This window comes from Siphateles boraxobius, unplaced genomic scaffold (genome assembly GCF_051911475.1).
Source record: "Siphateles boraxobius isolate OS27281-9 unplaced genomic scaffold, OSU_SipBor_1 262, whole genome shotgun sequence".
NCBI lineage: Eukaryota > Metazoa > Chordata > Actinopteri > Cypriniformes > Leuciscidae > Siphateles > Siphateles boraxobius.
In genome coordinates, this window is record NW_027508879.1 from 107,367 (window position 1) to 128,887 (window position 21,521).

General features: G+C 35.0%; 1 protein-coding gene across 1 annotated transcript in view; it reads right to left on the bottom strand.

The window, feature by feature from the left end:
- LOC143752331 (tubby-related protein 4-like) overlaps nt 1–21,521 on the bottom strand; it is a 36,898-nt gene that overhangs the window by 9,074 nt on the left and 6,303 nt on the right. Inside the window, exons 3-8 of the mRNA XM_077245484.1 lie at nt 12,101–12,229; nt 11,797–11,958; nt 10,726–10,906; nt 5,530–5,637; nt 4,399–4,559; nt 2,476–2,700 (exon numbers count right to left, since the gene is read on the bottom strand). Coding sequence (XP_077101599.1) covers nt 2,476–2,700; nt 4,399–4,559; nt 5,530–5,637; nt 10,726–10,906; nt 11,797–11,958; nt 12,101–12,229 — 966 coding nt within the window. The remainder of the gene's footprint in view (nt 1–2,475; nt 2,701–4,398; nt 4,560–5,529; nt 5,638–10,725; nt 10,907–11,796; nt 11,959–12,100; nt 12,230–21,521) is intronic.

The following is a 21,521-nucleotide window of genomic DNA, read 5'->3' on the forward strand; positions in this document are numbered from 1 at the left end:
TGTTATTACTTAAGTGGCCAATTCAAATGCTTTGTTTACTGGATCTCTTATGTAGTAACGGTGTCGCTTAATCAAGATCGGCTCGCGCTGCACTGACATTCGTCCGAACTGATAAACGGTCCGTGAAGCACAAAATAATGAGTTTCGTTCCGCTTTCATTACATTTGCCATTTGATGTTGCGTAACGTTGTGGTGTTCGCTCCAGCGCGGATTTTGGTCGGCAGGAAAAATGGTCCAACCATCGGAATGGTTCGGTTTGTAATGCGTACGGAACCGATCTCTTGGGAAAATGTATTCCATCTTTTGAAACGCAATTATCTAATGATGCAATCACGAAGCTCGCCACTTGAGGACGCCACAGACATTTAAGAAAAACTTTTTAACTTCAGATCATTTTTCCACAAACAACGCATATGTTGCCTTTTCTGACAGCTATTTTATTAATCGTACATCGGCTTGATTTTGGATTGTTGCTTCAACCTAAGAAACGTCACAACACACAGGTAAGAACTTCATAGTTGTATATTGCAAATTAGTAGCAGCTTACTCTCGTGCAATTGGCTTTATGCACAGCTTCACTACTTCCTGAACTTCAGCCAGCCCTTTGTTTCCTGTCTGTCATTATTGGACAAACTGATTAATTCAGGTGTGCCTGGCCTCAGTAACAATAATCAGGCACACCTGGACTAATCAGTTTGTCCAATAATGACAGACAGGAAACAAAGGACTGGCTGAAGTTCAGGAAGTAGTGAAGCTGTGCATAAAGCCAATAGAGGAACGATCGTGATTTTGTACAAAAAATAAAATAAAATGCAGTCAAACAAACCCCTACAGTATTAAAATCGCTACATATAATTGTTTAGAGGATTATGCGTTATTTGTTTTCTGTTTAACTTCCTTCAGCTCTTTTCATGTTTGGAGGGTCGGATTGTACAAATTATGAAATATTCGATATGCCAATTTTGCATATCGTCCAGACAACAATTTGGATATTATCGTCTAAACGATATATCGCCCACCTCTATTTAACATGAACTAATAATTAACTGCACTTATACAACATTTATTAATGTTTGTTAATGTTAGTTTCAACATTTACTAATACTTTATTAGCTTCTTCAATAAATAGCATAATAGCAATAAAACAAGAATAAAAACAGTGCAATAATTAGTAATAAATTAGGACATGTATAGTAAAATATTGGTAACATTTTACAATAAGGTTCATTAATTAACATGCACTAATAATGAACTGCACTTATATAACATTTATTAATATTTTTTAATTTTAACATTTACTAATACATTATTAAAATCTAGTTAACAATTAATGCACTGTGAACTAACATGAACAAACAAATGAACAGCTTTGTTTTCATTAACGTTAAGAAAGATTAACCATGGACAATACATTTGTTAGTTCATTTTAGTGAATACATTAACTAATGAACCTTATTGTAAAGTGTTACCGATTTAATTTACTCAAGGGTCTTTTATTGTCATTTCATACACATTTTTTCATGAAGGCACGAAATGAAGTACTAAGGTCCCGGTCAAAACACAAGATAAAAACATTAACCAATAAAAACATTAATAACGAGGGTGTATGTCTAAGCATCTTCGTCAATAAATAGCATAATAGCAATAAAACTAGAATAGACGATGCAAGAATAAAAACTGCAATAATTAGTAATAAATTAGGACATATAGTAAAATCCGGTAACACTTTATTTTACAGTGTCCTTGTTACATATGCTGCATAGTAATAACAGTAAATTATGCATAATTACATGCAACTAACCCTCAACCTAATCCTAACCCTATAGTAAGTACATGTAGTTGCTTGATATTACACAGTACTTAAATATATAATTACACCGTAACAATGACACCTTAAAATAAAGTTTAACCCTTTATTTTAAGGTGTCACGGTTACAGTGTAATTATATATTCAAGTACTGTGTAATTATAATTAACTACATGTACTTACTATAGGGTTAGGATTAGTTTGAGGGTTAGTTGCATGTAATTATGCATAATTTACTGTTATTACTCTGGTAAGTACATGTAACATATGTAACAAGGAAATAAATTGTATAACCTAAAATATTATTGCACATAAAATGTCCTTAAAATACAGAATATACTACTATATCGTGTTTCTGTTTGAATTAAGATTATTTTTGTTACCCCATTGGCAGATAATTTTGCTTTTTTTATGCATCAACTCACTTAATTTGATTAATTCCCCCGGAAAACAGGACAAGATATCTTGTCTCATGTAATTGTCTACATATCTCATGTATCTCTTGTCTACATATCTCATGTAATTTTACTCATCTAGTAAATGCATCTTGATTTAAGATTTTTTTTTTATATTTGCACTGGAAACTAGACAAAAATACTAAGTAAGAAAAGCATTTTTTGCAGTGCAGAAACTGAGCCTGTAAAGTGCAAGGGATCTTAAGTTTGTACCTTAACGGTGGGAGCGAAGGCAGAAGACACGTATGTGCTTAGGCGAGAGGGCATGCTGAGCTTGGCCACGTCTTTCTCCTCGTGAACCGCACTGGCGATGGCCTTTTGGCATAGCATCTGCAGGCTGGCGACTCGGTGCTCGACACGAAGCACGTACAGCGCCGGGCCACAAGCCAGAAACAGACGCGAGTCTCGATGGCCCCAACACAGCGTACTGATCGGCCTCTGAATACACATGAGCACACAAGATTAACTCTTGTGTGAACCAAGAATAACTCTTAAAGATCGCAGCAGAATCATAACGCATCTCACAGCAACCGCGTTTTCATTACTGAATGATTCAGCATTTTGAATGAATCGGTTGAGTCAAAGATTCAATGACTCATAAACAACTGCCTCATTCTTGAATGAATCGGTTGAGTGAAATATTCAATGACTCATTCATAAACAACTGCCTCATTCTTGAATGAATCGGTTGAGTCAAAGATTCAATGACTCATTCATAAACAACTGCCTCATTCTTGAATGAATCGGTTGAGTCAAAGATTCAATGACTCATTCATAAACAACGGCTTCATTCTCGAATTAATCGGTGCAGTCAAAGATTCAATGACTCATTCATAAACAACTGCCTCATTCTTGAATGAATCGGTTGAGTCAAATATTCAATGACTCATTCATAAACAACGGCTTCATTCTCGAATGAATCGGTTGAGTCAAAGATTCAATGACTCATAAACAACGGCTTCATTCTTGAATGAATCGGTTGAGTCAAAGATTCATTGACTCATTCATAAACAACGGCTTCATTCTCGAATGAATCGGTTGAGTCAAAGATTCATTGACTCATTCATAAACAACGGCTTCATTCTCGAATTAATCGGTTGAGTCAAAGATTCAATGACTCATTCATAAACAACGCCTTCATTCTCGAATGAATCGGTTGAGTCAAAGATTCAAGGACTCATTCATAAAAAACGGCTTCATTCTCGAATGAATCGGTTGAGTCAAAGATTCAAGGACTCATTCATAAACGGCTTCATTCTCGAATGAATCGGTTGAGTCAAAGATTCAAGGACTCATTCATAAACAACTGCCTCATTCCTGAATGAATCAATCGTTTGAACGAATTGTTGAATAAATTACTCAATCACTCTTTAAGACGGTCACTTGCCGCCACCTACTGGAGGTTTAGTTACATGATTAAAAGCATAATTTTTCATAAAATTTTTATATTCAAAACAATCTAATAGCATTATATAATGGAGTTGTAATTTTTCAGTGTAAATGATTTAATTTGATTGGTAACAGCCCTATATTGTCTTATTAGTCAAACCAAAAATATTTCAGACACCAGTTATCATTTTTTATATATTTTTTTTTCTAGTGGGTGCAGGACACTATAGTTAATTTATGTTAGTGAGGATAGCAAAATAAAGTAAACTGTGACATATTATATCCAAAAAATTGTTCTAACAATAAAAATTTGGGACCAAAAATTATTCAGACACTTTGACTTGTATAAGTGTTTTTTTTTTCTTTAATTGCTAATGCGAAATTTTTACACATTGACTTACAAAAAGAGGAACAAAACCACTCTTTTCTCAGAAGTGGAAGTAGTAGTTGGGTACATTTAAACTTATAATTTTTACAATCACATTTGTTTCAAGAGTAAAAGAAAAAAAATCCCATGAATCCACGTTTTTAAGATTTTTATGAGAGGGGAAAATATTGTGAGATTGATTACGTTGGAAGTCGAATTTCCCTCAGCTTTTGTATTAGAAACAAGTTTTTCTCCTTAAAAAAGTCAGGTTTAATTCAATGTGTTACTTGCTTTTCTTTGGTAATTATATGTAAAATTGATCATGCTTTATTACAGCCAGTGTAAAGGGTGTGTGTGTGTTTATATGAGCAAGCACTCACCTGAGCAGACGTTTCCAGTGAATAAATGTTTTCACCACTAACATTGTAAAACTTAACAATGGCATTTCGGGTCCCTTGGGAAGGGTCAGAGGTCATCACGAGTCTCTCCATCCCAGTAACAGCCAGCAAGTCGCCCTGAGAGCACCACTGCACGACCACATCTGACACACACACAAACACATCACACACATTACTTTTGTATAGAAAAGAGTATTTTATCATCAGTAAAACATTTAAAGTGCCCCTTTTATGCATTTGTGGATATGATCTTTCATGCAATGCGGTTTGTAAATGTAAAAGGTCTGCAGAGTTTTAAAGATCAAATAAAGTCATTGTCTCCTAAAAGAAAGAAGCGATTCTGATCTGCTGAAACGAGTCAGTAATTCCAGTCTCACATGTAGCTAATTAGCATAATCCCGCCTCTGGTCCTGATTGGCTGACCAGTGTCTCTTAGCCCCGCCCTCAAACACTGTAGTGTATCTGAGACTGGAAGAGTTCGTGTTGTTCGTGTCGAGAAGACGCTGTTTTCTGAGATTGATACGGTAAAACACACGCCATCGTTACTGTTCGTATCACTGTGATCAAGAGCTGAGATTCAGATATGATAATGAGCGTTTGCTTTCTGACCAATCACAGCAGAGCAGCTCTCAGAGAGGCGGAGCTTAGAGAGACTGAATCTTCCGAACGAACCGTTTCAGACACTGAGAAAATGAGGTGATGCTGAAATAAATATTATTATAAAATGAAAGTATTTTTTGATCTTGGATGCACGTAAACATACAGTAGGAGCCTTTAAAACAAAATTAAGACCCTTTAAAATAGCAAAATGGGGCACTTTAAAAAAATTGCAAAGTAACAATGATCATTCACATATTTATACATGGCATCAATGTATTGATTACGCAAATCATGATTAGTTTAGAAGTCTAAAAACAGACTCGACACAGGAAATCAATTTGCATTTTAATAGACATCATTATGTCCTCTTACACAACAGATTGTTTCAAAGCAGATTCACAGTAAGAAACAGTAAAATAACAAAATCAATGATGCAATGTTCATCATCAAATATAAAATCTGCTGTAAAGAGGCTCTACAGAAGACGAAATAAATAGATGTATAAAGAAGAACCTTTGAGGCCCGTGCGTATTAACGTCGGTGAGAGGTCATCATAGTTGCTCATCAGACTGATGTCTCCAGACGTGAAGCAGACGGTCAACACCGGCTTCAGACTGTGCACTGGAGAGGAAAACAGTGTTTTAGGAGTTTTCCTGCGCAATGTGTTGATTTTAATGTTTTCATTGTTCATTTATAGGGTTATTATTACTAACTATGGATGCACAGACTGTGCACTAGAGAGAAAAGGGGTTTTTCCTTCGCAATGTGTTGATTTTTATGTTTTTATTGTTAATTTATAGGGTTATTATTACTAACTAGGGATGCACAGACTGTGCACTAGAGAGAAAAAGTGTTTTTCCTTTGCAATGTGTTGATTTTAATGTTTTCATTGTTCATTTATAGGGTTATTATTACTAACTATGGATGCACAGACTGTGCACTAGAGAGAAAAAGGGTTTTTCCTTCGCAATGTGTTGATTTTTATGTTTTTATTGTTAATTTATAGGGTTATTATTACTAACTAGGGATGCACAGACTGTGCACTAGAGAGAAAAAGTGTTTTTCCTTTGCAATGTGTTGATTTTAATGTTTTCATTGTTCATTTATAGGGTTATTATTACTAACTATGGATGCACAGACTGTGCACTAGAGAGAAAAAGGGTTTTTCCTTCGCAATGTGTTGATTTTAATGTTTTCATTGTTCATTTATAGGGTTATTATTACTAACTATGGATGCACAGACTGTGCACTAGAGAGAAAAAGGGTTTTTCCTTCGCAATGTGTTGATTTTAATGTTTTCATTGTTCATTTATAGGGTTATTATTACTAACTATGGATGCACAGACTGTGCACTAGAGAGAAAACGTGTTTTTCCTTCGCAATGTGTTGATTTTAATGTTTTCATTGTTCATTTATAGGGTTATTATTACTAACTATGGATGCACAGACTGTGCACTAGAGAGAAAAAGGGTTTTTCCTTCGCAATGTGTTGATTTTTATGTTTTCATTGTTAATTTATAGGGTTATTATTACTAACTATGGATGCACAGACTGTGCACTAGAGAGAAAAAGTGTTTTTCCTTTGCAATGTGTTGATTTTAATGTTTTCATTGTTCATTTATAGGGTTATTATTACTAACTATGGATGCACAGACTGTGCACTAGAGAGAAAAAGGGTTTTTCCTTCGCAATGTGTTGATTTTAATGTTTTCATTGTTCATTTATAGGGTTATTATTACTAACTATGGATGCACAGACTGTGCACTAGAGAGAAAAAGGGTTTTTCCTTCGCAATGTGTTGATTTTTATGTTTTCATTGTTAATTTATAGGGTTATTATTACTAACAAGGGATGCACAGACTGTGCACTAGAGAGAAAAAGTGTTTTTCCTTTGCAATGTGTTGATTTTAATGTTTTCATTGTTCATTTATAGGGTTATTATTACTAACTAGGGATGCACAGACTGTGCACTAGAGAGAAAAAGTGTTTTTCCTTTGCAATGTGTTGATTTTAATGTTTTCATTGTTCATTTATAGGGTTATTATTACTAACTATGGATGCACAGACTGTGCACTAGAGAGAAAAAGGGTTTTTCCTTCGCAATGTGTTGATTTTAATGTTTTCATTGTTCATTTATAGGGTTATTATTACTAACTATGGATGCACAGACTGTGCACTAGAGAGAAAACGTGTTTTTCCTTCGCAATGTGTTGATTTTAATGTTTTCATTGTTCATTTATAGGGTTATTATTACTAACTATGGATGCACAGACTGTGCACTAGAGAGAAAAAGGGTTTTTCCTTCGCAATGTGTTGATTTTTATGTTTTCATTGTTCATTTATAGGGTTATTATTACTAACTAGGGATGCACAGACTGTGCACTAGAGAGAAAAAGTGTTTTTCCTTTGCAATGTGTTGATTTTAATGTTTTCATTGTTCATTTATAGGGTTATTATTACTAACTATGGATGCACAGACTGTGCACTAGAGAGAAAAAGGGTTTTTCCTTCGCAATGTGTTGATTTTAATGTTTTCATTGTTCATTTATAGGGTTATTATTACTAACTATGGATGCACAGACTGTGCACTAGAGAGAAAACGTGTTTTTCCTTCGCAATGTGTTGATTTTAATGTTTTCATTGTTCATTTATAGGGTTATTATTACTAACTATGGATGCACAGACTGTGCACTAGAGAGAAAAAGGGTTTTTCCTTCGCAATGTGTTGATTTTTATGTTTTCATTGTTAATTTATAGGGTTATTATTACTAACTATGGATGCACAGACTGTGCACTAGAGAGAAAAAGGGTTTTTCCTTCGCAATGTGTTGATTTTTATGTTTTCATTGTTAATTTATAGGGTTATTATTACTAACAAGGGATGCACAGACTGTGCACTAGAGAGAAAAAGTGTTTTTCCTTTGCAATGTGTTGATTTTAATGTTTTCATTGTTCATTTATAGGGTTATTATTACTAACTAGGGATGCACAGACTGTGCACTAGAGAGAAAAAGGGTTTTTCCTTCGCAATGTGTTGATTTTAATGTTTTTATTGTTCATTTATAGGGTTATTATTACTAACTAGGGATGCACAGACTGTGCACTAGAGAGAAAAAGTGTTTTTCCTTCGCAATGTGTTGATTTTTATGTTTTCATTGTTAATTTATAGGGTTATTATTACTAACTAGGGATGCACAGACTGTGCACTAGAGAGAAAAAGGGTTATTCCTTCGCAATGTGTTGATTTTTATGTTTTCATTGTTAATTTATAGGGTTATTATTACTAACTATGGATGCACAGACTGTGCACTAGAGAGAAAAAGGGTTTTTCCTTCGCAATGTGTTGATTTTAATGTTTTCATTGTTCATTTATAGGGTTATTATTACTAACTATGGATGCACAGACTGTGCACTAGAGAGAAAAAGGGTTTTTTCCTTCGCAATGTGTTGATTTTAATGTTTTTATTGTTCATTTATAGGGTTATTATTACTAACTATGGATGCACAGACTGTGCACTAGAGAGAAAAAGGGTTTTTTCCTTCGCAATGTGTTGATTTTAATGTTTTCATTGTTCATTTATAGGGTTATTATTACTAACTATGGATGCACAGACTGTGCACTAGAGAGAAAAAGGGTTTTTCCTTCGCAATGTGTTGATTTTAATGTTTTCATTGTTCATTTATAGGGTTATTATTACTAACTATGGATGCACAGACTGTGCACTAGAGAGAAAAAGGGTTTTTCCTTCGCAATGTGTTGATTTTAATGTTTTCATTGTTCATTTATAGGGTTATTATTACTAACTATGGATGCACAGACTGTGCACTAGAGAGAAAAAGGGTTTTTTCCTTCGCAATGTGTTGATTTTTATGTTTTTATTGTTAATTTATAGGGTTATTATTACTAACTAGGGATGCACAGACTGTGCACTAGAGAGAAAAAGGGTTTTTCCTTCGCAATGTGTTGATTTTAATGTTTTCATTGTTCATTTATAGGGTTATTATTACTAACTATGGATGCACAGACTGTGCACTAGAGAGAAAAAGGGTTTTTCCTTCGCAATGTGTTGATTTTTATGTTTTCATTGTTCATTTATAGGGTTATTATTACTAACTAGGGATGCACAGACTGTGCACTAGAGAGGAAAACAGTGTTTTAGGGTGTTTTCCTGCACAATGTGTTGATTTTTATGTTTTCATTGTTCATTTATAGGGTTATTATTACTAACTATGGATGCACAGACTGTGCACTAGAGAGAAAAGGGGTTTTTCCTTCGCAATGTGTTGATTTTAATGTTTTCATTGTTCATTTATAGGGTTATTATTACTAACTAGGGATGCACAGACTGTGCACTAGAGAGAAAAAGGGTTTTTCCTTCGCAATGTGTTGATTTTAATGTTTTCATTGTTCATTTATAGGGTTATTATTACTAACTATGGATACACAGACTGTGCACTAGAGAGAAAAAGGGTTTTTCCTTCGCAATGTGTTGATTTTAATGTTTTTGTTTTCAAGTAAACGGTAACACTTTACAATAAGGTTCATTAGATAACTACATTAGTTATGCATGAACTAATAATGAACTGCACTTATACAGCATTTATTAATCTTTGTTAATGTTAATTTCAACATTTACTAATACTTTATTAAAATCTTGTTTTAATGCACTGTGAACTAACATGAACAAACAATGAACAGCTGTATTATTATTAACTAACATTAACAAAGATTAATACAGTAACAAATGTATTGCTCATGTTAGTTAATACATTAATTAATGTTAACCTCATTGCAAAGTGTTACCGAGTAAACAATTAAAAGTTATCACAAAAAAAAAACAAAAAAACAGACAGGGTTATTACTGTTAACTAGGGATGCACCGACGTATAAAACTAAAAACTACTTTAAATTATTAAACCTAAAATAACAGTTGTACAGATGCATTATTTACTAGGGAAACTACAGCCTGAAAAAGACTAGAACATTATTGCACTAATGGTTTGTTTTATATGCTTGTAATAAAAGCATGTCATGAGAAAAGGCTGTACGATTATAAATCTCTTCGCTTGACTGCACTTTAACAATCCCAACATAAGCTCAAAATCAATATGCATCCTGAGGTGAGCTGTAAAAATAGATTATTTTGTGACTAAAGCCGGGTGCACACTTTTAAACACGATTAGGCCGTCTGAGACAAATTCAGCAAAAGCCTCCTCAGATCCTGGGCTAAAATCTGAAGTCTTTGATTGTTAGATTGACGTGTTGATCGACAGCCGATTAATGACCGTTGCAATCAAATTTTCGCAGTCCTGCTGTGTGACTTCCCTGCGACGACCGTCAAATTGTCTTCGTTTTTAAAGGGGTGGTATAATGCCCTTTTCACAAGATGTAAAATAAGTATTTAATGTCCCCAGAGTGTGTGTGTGAAGTTTTAGCTCAAAATACCGGTGGCAAGGTGGTGTTTATAGCAGAGGGGGCGGAGCTTCAGATTCTAGAGAGCATTTGATTGGACAGAAGATGTGATGTCATAAAAATCCAAGTTTTGAATGCTTATATCTCCTAAATGTGAATTTTGTCATTGTTTTGGAGCACACCAGATTATTTATAACATTACGGCTCACATATTCATACTAAGAGCTAAAAAAACGTAAATTTTTATTTCAGGGGGGCTTTAAGATGCGGGGAATCGGGCTCTGATCCGGTGTTACCCTGCAGAGGCGTGTAATCATCCGAGTCCGTGTCGCTCTCACTGCTGTCCTCCACTAGAAAGCTGGGATAGTTCCAGGCCATGCTGGCGATGCCCTCGGCCTCGTGGAGGAGAATATGAGCCAACATGCGCCCATGACAGTCCATGACGATCACCTGCCCGTCCGCCGTGCCGAACAACACCTGACGAGCAGCGGCAAACAATCACATATGGAAAGATTGGTTAAATTGACCGTTTTTGATAATATATGTGCAATATTATAATCAAATCTAGAAAAATAAAAACAGGCAATACCGAATTTATGAAAAAATAAAACATTTCATAGAGCCTTGATATTGTTAAAAAAAAAAATAATAATAATAATATTAAATTGTGTAAGTCAATAGAAACATTTTGATTATAAAAATTGAGTCTAACCAAGAAAAGGTAATTCACAGAAATTAAAACAGAAAACATAAAATTTTAATAGGGCCCTAAAATTTAATTTTCGTTAACCTTTTAATAAATTGCTGTTTAACAATGAATTAAATGATTTCAATTTATTAGACGTGCATTTTGATTATTAAAACTGAATTTAAAAACACACACACACATTTTTTATTGTGGATTTCATAGAGCCCTATTTTTACGTTTTTAACTTTTATTAATTCATGAAATTGATGTTAAATTGCATAAGTTGCATGATTTTAATTAGACATCCATTTTGATTAATTAAATTGTTGTTAAATTGCATGGTTTAAATTAATTAGACGTGCTTTTTGATAAATTAAATGGTTGTTAAATTGCATGTCTAATTAATTAAAACCATGCAACTTAACAACAATTTATCAAAAAGCACAAGTTGCATGATTTTAATTAATTAGACGTGCTTTTTGATTAATGAAATTGTTGTTAAATCGCATAATTTGCATGATTTTAATTAATTAGACGTGCATTTTGATTCATTTTAAATTTAATATAAAATGGAATCCAGAAACATCCAAACAGAATCAAACAAAAAATGTGGGATTTTTTGTGAAAAAATAAAGCAGATTTCATTTATAGAGCCCTAGTAAAAGGTCAGAGGTCGTACCTGCTGGTCATCGGGGGTCCAAATCCCACATGTGATCTGACTCTCCAGGTTGATTTCCGAGGACCAGTGGCGCTGACCGCTCACCGACCCGACCAGCACAAAACCATCACGGTAGGAGATCAGAGCCTGTGTGCCGTCATGTGACCACGTGAAGTCACTCACCTGCGCAGGTACAGTCAAGTCAGCTTTATTTATATAGTGCTTTTTACAATACAGATCGTTTCAGTGATAACAGGAAAATAATGTATGTCTAGAGGAAAATAGCGTCACTAACATGACGTTTGGTGACCCTAGGTAACCTCACCTGAGCTCCTCGGTCATTGACCAGCTCCACAGACCAGCGGCCCTCGTACTGGATCCACACAAATATCCCGCCGTCGGTGTCGCAGGTCGCCAGTTTCTGGAAGGGTTCGTTCCATCTCACCAACACCACCTAGAAGAGCAACAACAGCTCGTTCAGGACCAGAGGAAACACAACCTTTACCTGCTACTGTCTGCATCCTCAAAGACATGGATAGCAGCTTGAAAGAATTTACTGACATTGTTGAGCAGTTTTATCTGTATATATTTAAGAAATATTTGCATATACAGGTGAAACTCGAAATTTTTTTATATATCGTGCAACAGTTCATGTATTTCAGTAATTCAAATTAAAAGGTGAAACTAATATATTTAGTGTATATATAACTATATAGCATGATTATACTTTTCAGAGGGCTGACATTTCTGTATTTAAAATCCTTATTTTTATTGATTTCATTTCATGTAATATTCAAATTTTCTGAGATTTTGAATTTGGGGTTTTCATAAGCTGTAACCCATAATCATCAACATTATAACTTTTGCACGATATTCTTATTTTTCACCTGTATATTATAGATAAATATTTTATATATAAATAAATAACAACATTTTCTTAAATATACAGTATACATGCATGTGTGTGTATTTATATATACAAAATAATTATACACAGTACACACACATATATTATGTAGGGCTGCAGCTATCGATTCTTTTTGTAATCGATTAATCTGGCACTTAATCGATCGATTAATCGAGTAATCGGATATTTTTTTTCGTGTGTGTTTTATTAACAGAATAGTTATATTAAACTTGTGTCTATTTCAGTTAAAGCCTTTATAAGTTATATACTATAAGTTATATAGTATGCAAGTTATAAAGCTATCTCCTATGTGAATTTTCCTTTAAGATGTTATAATATAACCACTCTAAGCATCTAAGCATATTTGTGTATTCTGGTAGTTTAACGCTGAAGAAGAGCTGTAACGTGACGTTGTTAAAACACGCAGTAAAAGCTGACGCACTTTTTGTTCCGTGCGTTTTAACTGAAAAATGAGTACTCCGAATCTTTATTAAAAACCAACAGGCTGGGGACTTTCATTTTTTGTTTGTAACTATTTGGCAGAAGGGAAATACAAACTATGTGCAAAGCAAAGACTAGAACACAATATTTGTTCCTCCATCACGTCGCGGTGTGTACAGTGAATGCATGCTGAAATTATTGTTGCGTGGCTATATAAAAGTTTAAGCATATGTGATGCATTGCTGCAATTGGTCTGACTGGCGTTTGTGTGTGTGTGCGTGTGTGTGTGTGTGTGTGTGTGTGTGTGTGTGTGTGTGTGTGTGTGTGTGTGTGTGTGTGTGTGTGTGTGTGTGTGTGTGTATGCGTGTGTGTGTGTGTGTGTGTGTGTGTAGGGGTTCTTTTTTTAGGCTATACTCTCTTGCAATTGAACGTGATAGTTACGTTTACTACTTAAAAATGTCATCAAAGCTAAAAATCATATCTAGTCAAACCGCATCACGACATCGCTACAAATACAGTATGGGATTAAAATCAGCGAACATCAATAGGCTTAGACTACCAGTGGTTCCCAAACTGTGGTCCGTGGAAAGGCAAAATAAAATATAAAATAATATTTTTTACCTTCATTTTACCAGGAATTCCCATAAAAAAAATAAAAAGAATATGTATGCCTATATTGATATAAAATTTAAATTAAATTGTCAGGTTATTGTGTGATTACTAAAATAGGCTAGTGGTGCTCGGCCGTGACGTTCAAGTTCAGTGCCGTTAGAACCACAACATGGATCGGTGGATAGCAACAGGTTCTCTGAAGAGGAAAGCGGCAGAGGCAGATATTTTGCCATTATATAAAATATTTGTCTGATTATAATTTCCCCAACAGTAATTCTGGATTGCCTCCACCAAACAAGTAAATAGGAAATAAGCAAATCAGAATACTGCACGCCAAAACAGCAGTAGCCTATGCGCGCAAGCGTTAAACGCTAGTGTTTCTTCTTGCTGCGTATCTTTTACTGGGGTCTCCAACACGTCGCTCGATTGGAGGTAGCTCGTCAAGGGGCCGTTCACATCTCGTGTCTTTTGCGCTCTCAAGTTCATTATTTCATGTAGGCGCGCGGCAAGTGCGCTCATAATTGATGTGACGCACTAATTTTTTTAGGCGCAGCGAGATGAAAACACCTCAACTTTTCATAATGCCGCAAACACACCGCAGTTCATGTGACAAGAACAAACAAATCAGCTTCATCCTTTCCGTAAACATTGAAAGCTCAGTCAATGAAGAATGCAAGAATGCACGTGCACCCAAACACTACGGGTGTTTTTCTCTTCTCCGTGAATAAATCTTGTAGCAGAGCTACAGCAAGCGTTTTTCGGTGGTGGAAATCTATTAGCTACTAAGCACAACTAAGTTGTGGAGAGCGCGCATAGCAACGACAGACGGCACGGGAAAATCGGACCGAATTTTACTATTAGCTAATAAAAGATAAGCTAATGTGCATCGATGTAAATGTCAAGTAATTTATCTTTTTTTGACTCATTCTTTTTATAAAAATGATTTAAAGGCTGAAATTTGTGAGGTTTATCTTTTTATAAAACCTTTTTTTGTGAAAAATGATTTAAGGGGATGAAATATGTGAGGTTTATCTTTTTATAAAACCTTTTTTGTTAAAATTTTATTTGGATTTCATTTTACTATATGTGCCTATAGGAGTGACAGGGGGTGGCAGGGGTTGGCGGCAATGTAAGTATCTGGATATTTGCCGCGGGGCGAGGGTTTCCATTTACCTCTCTCTTTTTTGACCATACATGTTTGCATCCCTGAAATGAACCTGATTATGCCCTCGGGCGCTTGAGTAAATAAATAAATTAAATATGTGTCAGCCGTTGTGTGCAGTAAACTTTCTTTTAACAAGCTGTTGTACTGATGTGATGACCAGTTATAGTTTTAATGTTAGTAAGCCTATTTAGTGGTGCGGATTAATTCAGGAAGGACTGTGTGTAGATATATTTTATTATGTGTATTATGAGGTGGTCCGTGAAGATTCTTGATTACAAATAGTGGTCCACACACACAAAAAGTTTGAAAACCCCTGGACTACGTTACCTTGTTTCAGCGAGTTAAGTGTATTAAGTGTGTAATGATCTCACACTTTAGACAATTTCTGCCGTTTATTTACATATTTATTCTCCGCCATCGCGCCAACTAAATTCAAAATATATGCTTCCTGAACAGGTCCGTGTGAATAAACGGTCCGTGTGAAACCATCAAATCCCTGCGCCGCGCGTATAGTGCGCGTCATAGGAATTTAACGAGGAATTTTTGTAATCGAGTAACTCGAGGAATCGTTTCAGCCCTAATATTATGTAACACAAACTTTTATTTTGGATGCGATTAATCGCAATTAATTGTTGCCCAGGACTTATTTAAATAGACTAATATATTTGAACAACTTTACTTGTTAGCATACAAAGGCCTCCAATAAGACAAAAAGCATTTATGGATTTTAATTATTTTAATTTTGTTATGCAGAACTTGGCATTTATTTTAAATGTTTACATCCCAGAAAGAAATTAAAAAAAAAAAGCGAAAATAAAAATATATTTATATTAAGTTATCGACCGATACGAGTGTTGTAAACACTAATTCACAAACCAGGGTTTGTGCAGAAACTGTAAAAAGAAACTCTAGGACTTTTAAGCACTACTTTTTTGGTTTTAAAAAAGGAGATCGCACTTATCAAACAATATCTTTAGGATTTAAAAAAAAAAATGTTTTACTCAAATTACAGATGTAAGGTATCCAAAATACAACATTATACACTAAATACAAAGTTTATATTAGATAGTATTGTTCAATAAATAACATTTTATAATATAATGTTGGCGTACTTCGTATATTTTTTCCAAAAAATAAAATTTCATATAGATTGTATCAGCGTCTATCACAGGTTCACGTTTAAAGTCTGTTTAGAGAGAACGGTACCGTCTTAGCGGCCCCTAATTTAATAACAAATGATCATTTAGACGGAAGTGAATCAATCAAAACTAACTTTAGCTGGAAAAAACATTTTTCAAGAGCCACTATAAAACCAAACCAATCTCTGTTACCTTAAATTAAATGTTTATCTCTGTAAAGCTGCTTTGAAACTATCTACATTGTTAAAAGCGCTATATAAATGAGGATGACTTGACTTGTCATAAGTCAAGTACTTTTCAAGTAGCTCTTCGTAAATATGGCTGTTTTCAGGACTTAAATTTCAAAAAGTCAAATTCAAGTACTTTAAGCAGCTTGTATGAACCCTGACACACACACACACACACACACAGCGTGTAAACAACGTGTGAACAATCCCATAATGCCAGAGACGCAGGTAAAACACATGGGTCTATATTGAGATCAGTCGTTCTGCTCGGACGGAGAGAGACGCAGCGATTTGCCGGATCAAGCGTCATAAGATAAGACTAAAGATTTGTCCAAATGCAGGGATTACGGTAACCCAACGCCACAGACACTGAAATAACAATATTCATGATTCTAAAGATGAAAATACAGAATTATTTTAGACGAATATGCTTGAACTCTTACACTGAATAAATATATTTAAAATAGGCTAACATAGACCACTTTTTACAGGTGACATCAGACATTTGGCATTATCAGGATCAGTATTATTATACATTATATTCAACATTATATATAGTAGTTTAATGTAGTAATGACACTAAAACTCTGAAAACTTTAATTTTTTCCTCACATAGGAATTTTTATTTTGGGTGAACTATCCACGATACATATTGATGCATTTTTGTATTGCGATATATTGTGACACCCATACCTATTATGCTATTTTAAAAGTTCCTAATGTTGTTTTGGAGTCAAGTCTCCTTTATTTATATAGCGCTTTTTGCAATACAGATTGTTTCAAAGCAGCTTTACAGAGATAATATTGTAATAATATTGTTAAATATAAAATTAAATAGTCTCCCACAACAGGTTTACATGCGTCCAACGTCAAAAAACACATTAATTTTCTCTTTGCACATTCCCTGATTTCTCAGAGACTGAAACGGTTCATTCGAAGATTCAGTCTCTCTAAACTCCGCCTCTCTGAGAGCTGCTCTGCTCGGATTGGTCAGATGGTCCAGTGTGTTGTTGTGATTGGTTGACCACTTACAGCGTGTCGGAAACGAAACGCCCAATTACCATATCTGAATTTCTAATGGCGTCGGTTTTAATATATTAATTCCATTAAATGAATCAAACTCTTCCAGTCTTAGATTCACTACAGTGTTTGAGGGCGGGGCTAAGAGACGCAGTTCAGCCAATCAAGACCAGAGGCGGGGATTATGCAAAATGAAGCAATGCCAGTCCTATTAATGACGTCAGTCCGATATCAGACTCTACACATATAAACATGTTCAATTTAAGACTTAAGACCTTTTTAATCCCACTTTGAATTAAATTTAAGACCAAACCTGTGATGGAAATACACATATTACATACGTATGTAATATTTAATGTTTAACCTAAGTAATTTAATGTTTATTGAACTAAAATCAATGTAACATTTGCAATCGTGAGAATATTCAGCAAACTATATCATACGTTATGAATAAAAAACTCCACATTTTGAATTTTTCCCTCAGTATGTTTCTTCTGTGAGTTTTTTATGTGCTGTGAAGCTCATTTGTTTTGATTTCTCACTATAAAATCTCTCACAGAGTCTGAACAGCGCTACCAGAAATACATTATCATTATCAATCGCTGTTTATATAATAAAATCAGAATTATTCTCACGATTCGATGCTTCACTGGTTATTTGACGGACATTTGGTCCGTCAGACTGGAGAAATTTTAGCGGTAATGTGACCAGAAATATTTAAGACCCGTCGAATCTTAATTTAAGACATTTTAAGGCATTTTATTAGGAAAACTTTAAGACTTTAAGGACCCGCGGCCACCCTGGATATATAATAAGTTATAATAAGTGTTGTTGTGAATGTAAAGTTAAAGTGATATATTTCAGGGGTTTTCAGATAGTTTTGCTTCTAGATTTTCAGAAGAATTTGGACATTAAATGGCGACCCAATACAGAAAGTGAATTGTTGGAACCCATATTTAATGCAATGCATCACATGTAGGACTGCACAATATATGGAAATATCGTACATATATCGTGATATGCATATCGCAACGGCTTGCAATAACTGACATCATGAACAAAAGACAGAAAATCACTCGCTGCTCTCGGCTGAGTAACTTTTGTAGCTTTAATAAGAATCAGGATATATTTAATTCATACAGTGAAAATTAAGTAGTGTTTATTTTTACATTTGATTATTCAGTTTCTGTTGTTAAATAATCCTAATGTATGATAACCTGAAACTGATGTTGAAATAACACTTCTTATGCGACAGTAAAACACTCAGAAGCTGTAGGGATGTTTTCTTGTCACAAAAAGAATGTGAAACACGTACGTAGATTATATCATTTTAAAGATAATTGAAGTTTATTTTACACACTTTAAGCATTATCGTAGGGCTGGGTACCGAGTTCGGTACTTTTTAGGTACCGACCGAATTGCCTCGATACTACCGAGTATCGAAACATGTCTTGTTTTTCGGTACCAAATTTCGGTACCTAAGTGGTTAATCTCGTCAACGTCAGTGAAACAATAAACATGCAGCATGATTGGCTGTGGCGGAAAAACACTAGTTTACGCGGCTGCCCAGAGACGTGCCTCGTCGCACGTGAGGCTGTAGTGTGTGTGTGTGTGTGTAAGCGTCCAACCCAGATAGATAGAAAATATGTGGAAATGATCAAAAGTGTACCAATGTACCCGACTCGATGCCATAAGCACACGATGCAATATTTTCGACAAGATAATTGCTGCCAAGACCGGTAACACGGTAAATCTGATAAGGCACTTAAAAGCGCACAGAATACACTCGAGAGTAGAAAGTTTATCCGCCTTCGACTACAAGAACTGGAGCCCGTCACATATAAACCAAAACTCAGCGTATAGGATACTTGCCTCACAGACATGAGAAATAGTTCTATATATGTTCCAAATATGTCTATTTTTAATGGAAACAATTAGAAATAAATAGTTTGATTACCAGGGCTCTCAAGTTTTATCAAAAGTTTAGAGTGAGATTTAGGGGAGGAGCCACCCAAATATTTGCAGCAGCGGTCCCTCGACCCAACCAAATTCGCTTCAATATTTGCTAGCAGTTCAATTTTGCCTATTGTTCATAATTGACCAGCACAAATGGAAATTATAACAATTGTTAAATATGATAAAAAGACAAATTCATCCAAATAAAATAAATAGTTATATTTAAAAAAAAAAATGTATTGAAAAATAAAAATAAATTTTACCCCAAACAAGACAACTGAACATCAGTGCTCAATGTACATAACATTTAGGGCTGGACCAGAATATTCGAATATTCGTTCGGTGGGTTGGTATTCGATTTGAAAATTTGACATACGAATATTCGTTTTTTTTTTTTTTTTTTGCACACCTGGGATCCCCCGCGAAACGGTTCTCACTCGCGCTTGAATAAGGCCGGCGACACACTGGCTGCATGGCGTGAGCGTCTCAGCTGTGTGGCATGTACGTTTTTATTTCAGCTCCCATGTTAACAGGTTGGAGTTTGCACACTGCCTGTGTGAAACACGCGTCTCAGGCGCGGCTCGAGCCACGCGGAAAATGCGTGCATGCTAGAAATAGAACCGACGCCTAACTGCAACGGGAGTGTTCTCTGGCTAGAGCGCAGAACAGCGGAGTTTGTATGGACCGAAGTGCATGCCTGAGCTTGTGTTTTGGGTTAAGCTGCGTTGCTTTGACATTGTGGAAAATAGAATAATAGAAACAAAATGTATTAGCCTTTTACCCGTTATTATCAATCTAAATTAATCTCGTTTTTAATTTAACTTAATTTCGTTTTTCTTTATTTAAATTTCGTTTTTTCTTTATTTAAGTTTCATTTTTCTTTATTTAAATTTCGTTTTTCTTTATTTAAGTTTCGTTTTTCTTTATTTAAGTTTCGTTTTTCTTTATTTAAGTTTCGTTTTTCTTTATTTAAATTTCGTTTTTCCTTATTTAAATTAATTTTTTTCTTTATTTAAATTTCGTTTTTCTTTATTTAAATCTACCCTTTACTGTGTCAGTAATTTGTTAGTCAGAAAAATATTAGACTACCTTAAAAGTATTGCTTAATTTAACAGACCTGTGTGTGTGCGTTTAATATCATAGTGGAGTGTCCGTTCTCGGAGCATATAAACCCTGCCCGCGTGAGGTGCGCTGCTCCCCGCTCGCGCTGTTCTGTAGCTGACTAAAAGTTTATTAATTCTGAATGTGTCGCGTCTCGCGTGTCCATCTATATTGCACCAAATGCAACACTGCACTCCCTTGTGAAGTCGGTTGGATGAACGGTTCTCGAAATAATCAAAATGCAAAAAGACAGACCAACACAGAGATTCCTGCCTTTATTAGTGAAAAGAATATGTTCAGCCCCCTCTCGCCGAAGCTTCGAATATTCGATGTTCATTACTACCGAAGCTTCGAAGCTCAAAAAATGGTATTCGGACCAGCCCTAATAACATTGTGTCATAACAACTTGCCCTGAGCATGTATGTCAAGACCCAAACCGGTCACCTTTACAGGGGTCATCGGATGCCCATTTTCCACAAGTTGGTATGATTCTTTTGGGTCTTCATGTAAAATTTGTAACATACTTTGGTTAAAATTTCTCACTGGTTGTGTAAAACAACACCCTTTTACCTCTTCAAAAACAGCTCTGTTCACAGTGACCCGTTTCGGTGCATGTCTCTTTAAATGATAATGAGCAACAACTTTTTGGCTTTTTGAGGATTAAAAAAAGTGAATGGATTTTTTTCATTGCATGGTGATTGTGTCCACACACTGCAAAGACACATTTATTTGAAAATACCTTATAAAAGTGTATTTTGCATCCGATGACCCCTTTAAAAGAATTTGGCTATACTCCTCAACATCAGCTCTCACTGTCTTTGATCACAGGCAAGAGATATCGTCCAGGAATCGTAAAATCAAAATGCTAAAAAAAAATAAAATAAATGAAGATGTGAGCAAACCGCGTTCATCAGATCGTACTCTTTCAACTTCCACTCCGTGTGTGCGCGTGTTGTCTAGTAACGAACGAGCTTGCAGCAGGAACACATAATTTACCCGGAAACAACTAATTCTAATTTCTGATTGGCTGGTAGCCTATATTTAACTTAATTCACATTTATTTGTATAACATTTTTCACAAAACATATCGTTTCAAAGCAGCTTTACAGAAAATGCATGTGTCTAAATTACAATTTAGAGTGATCTGTTATCAGGGGTGACTGTGTGTAATGCATTTC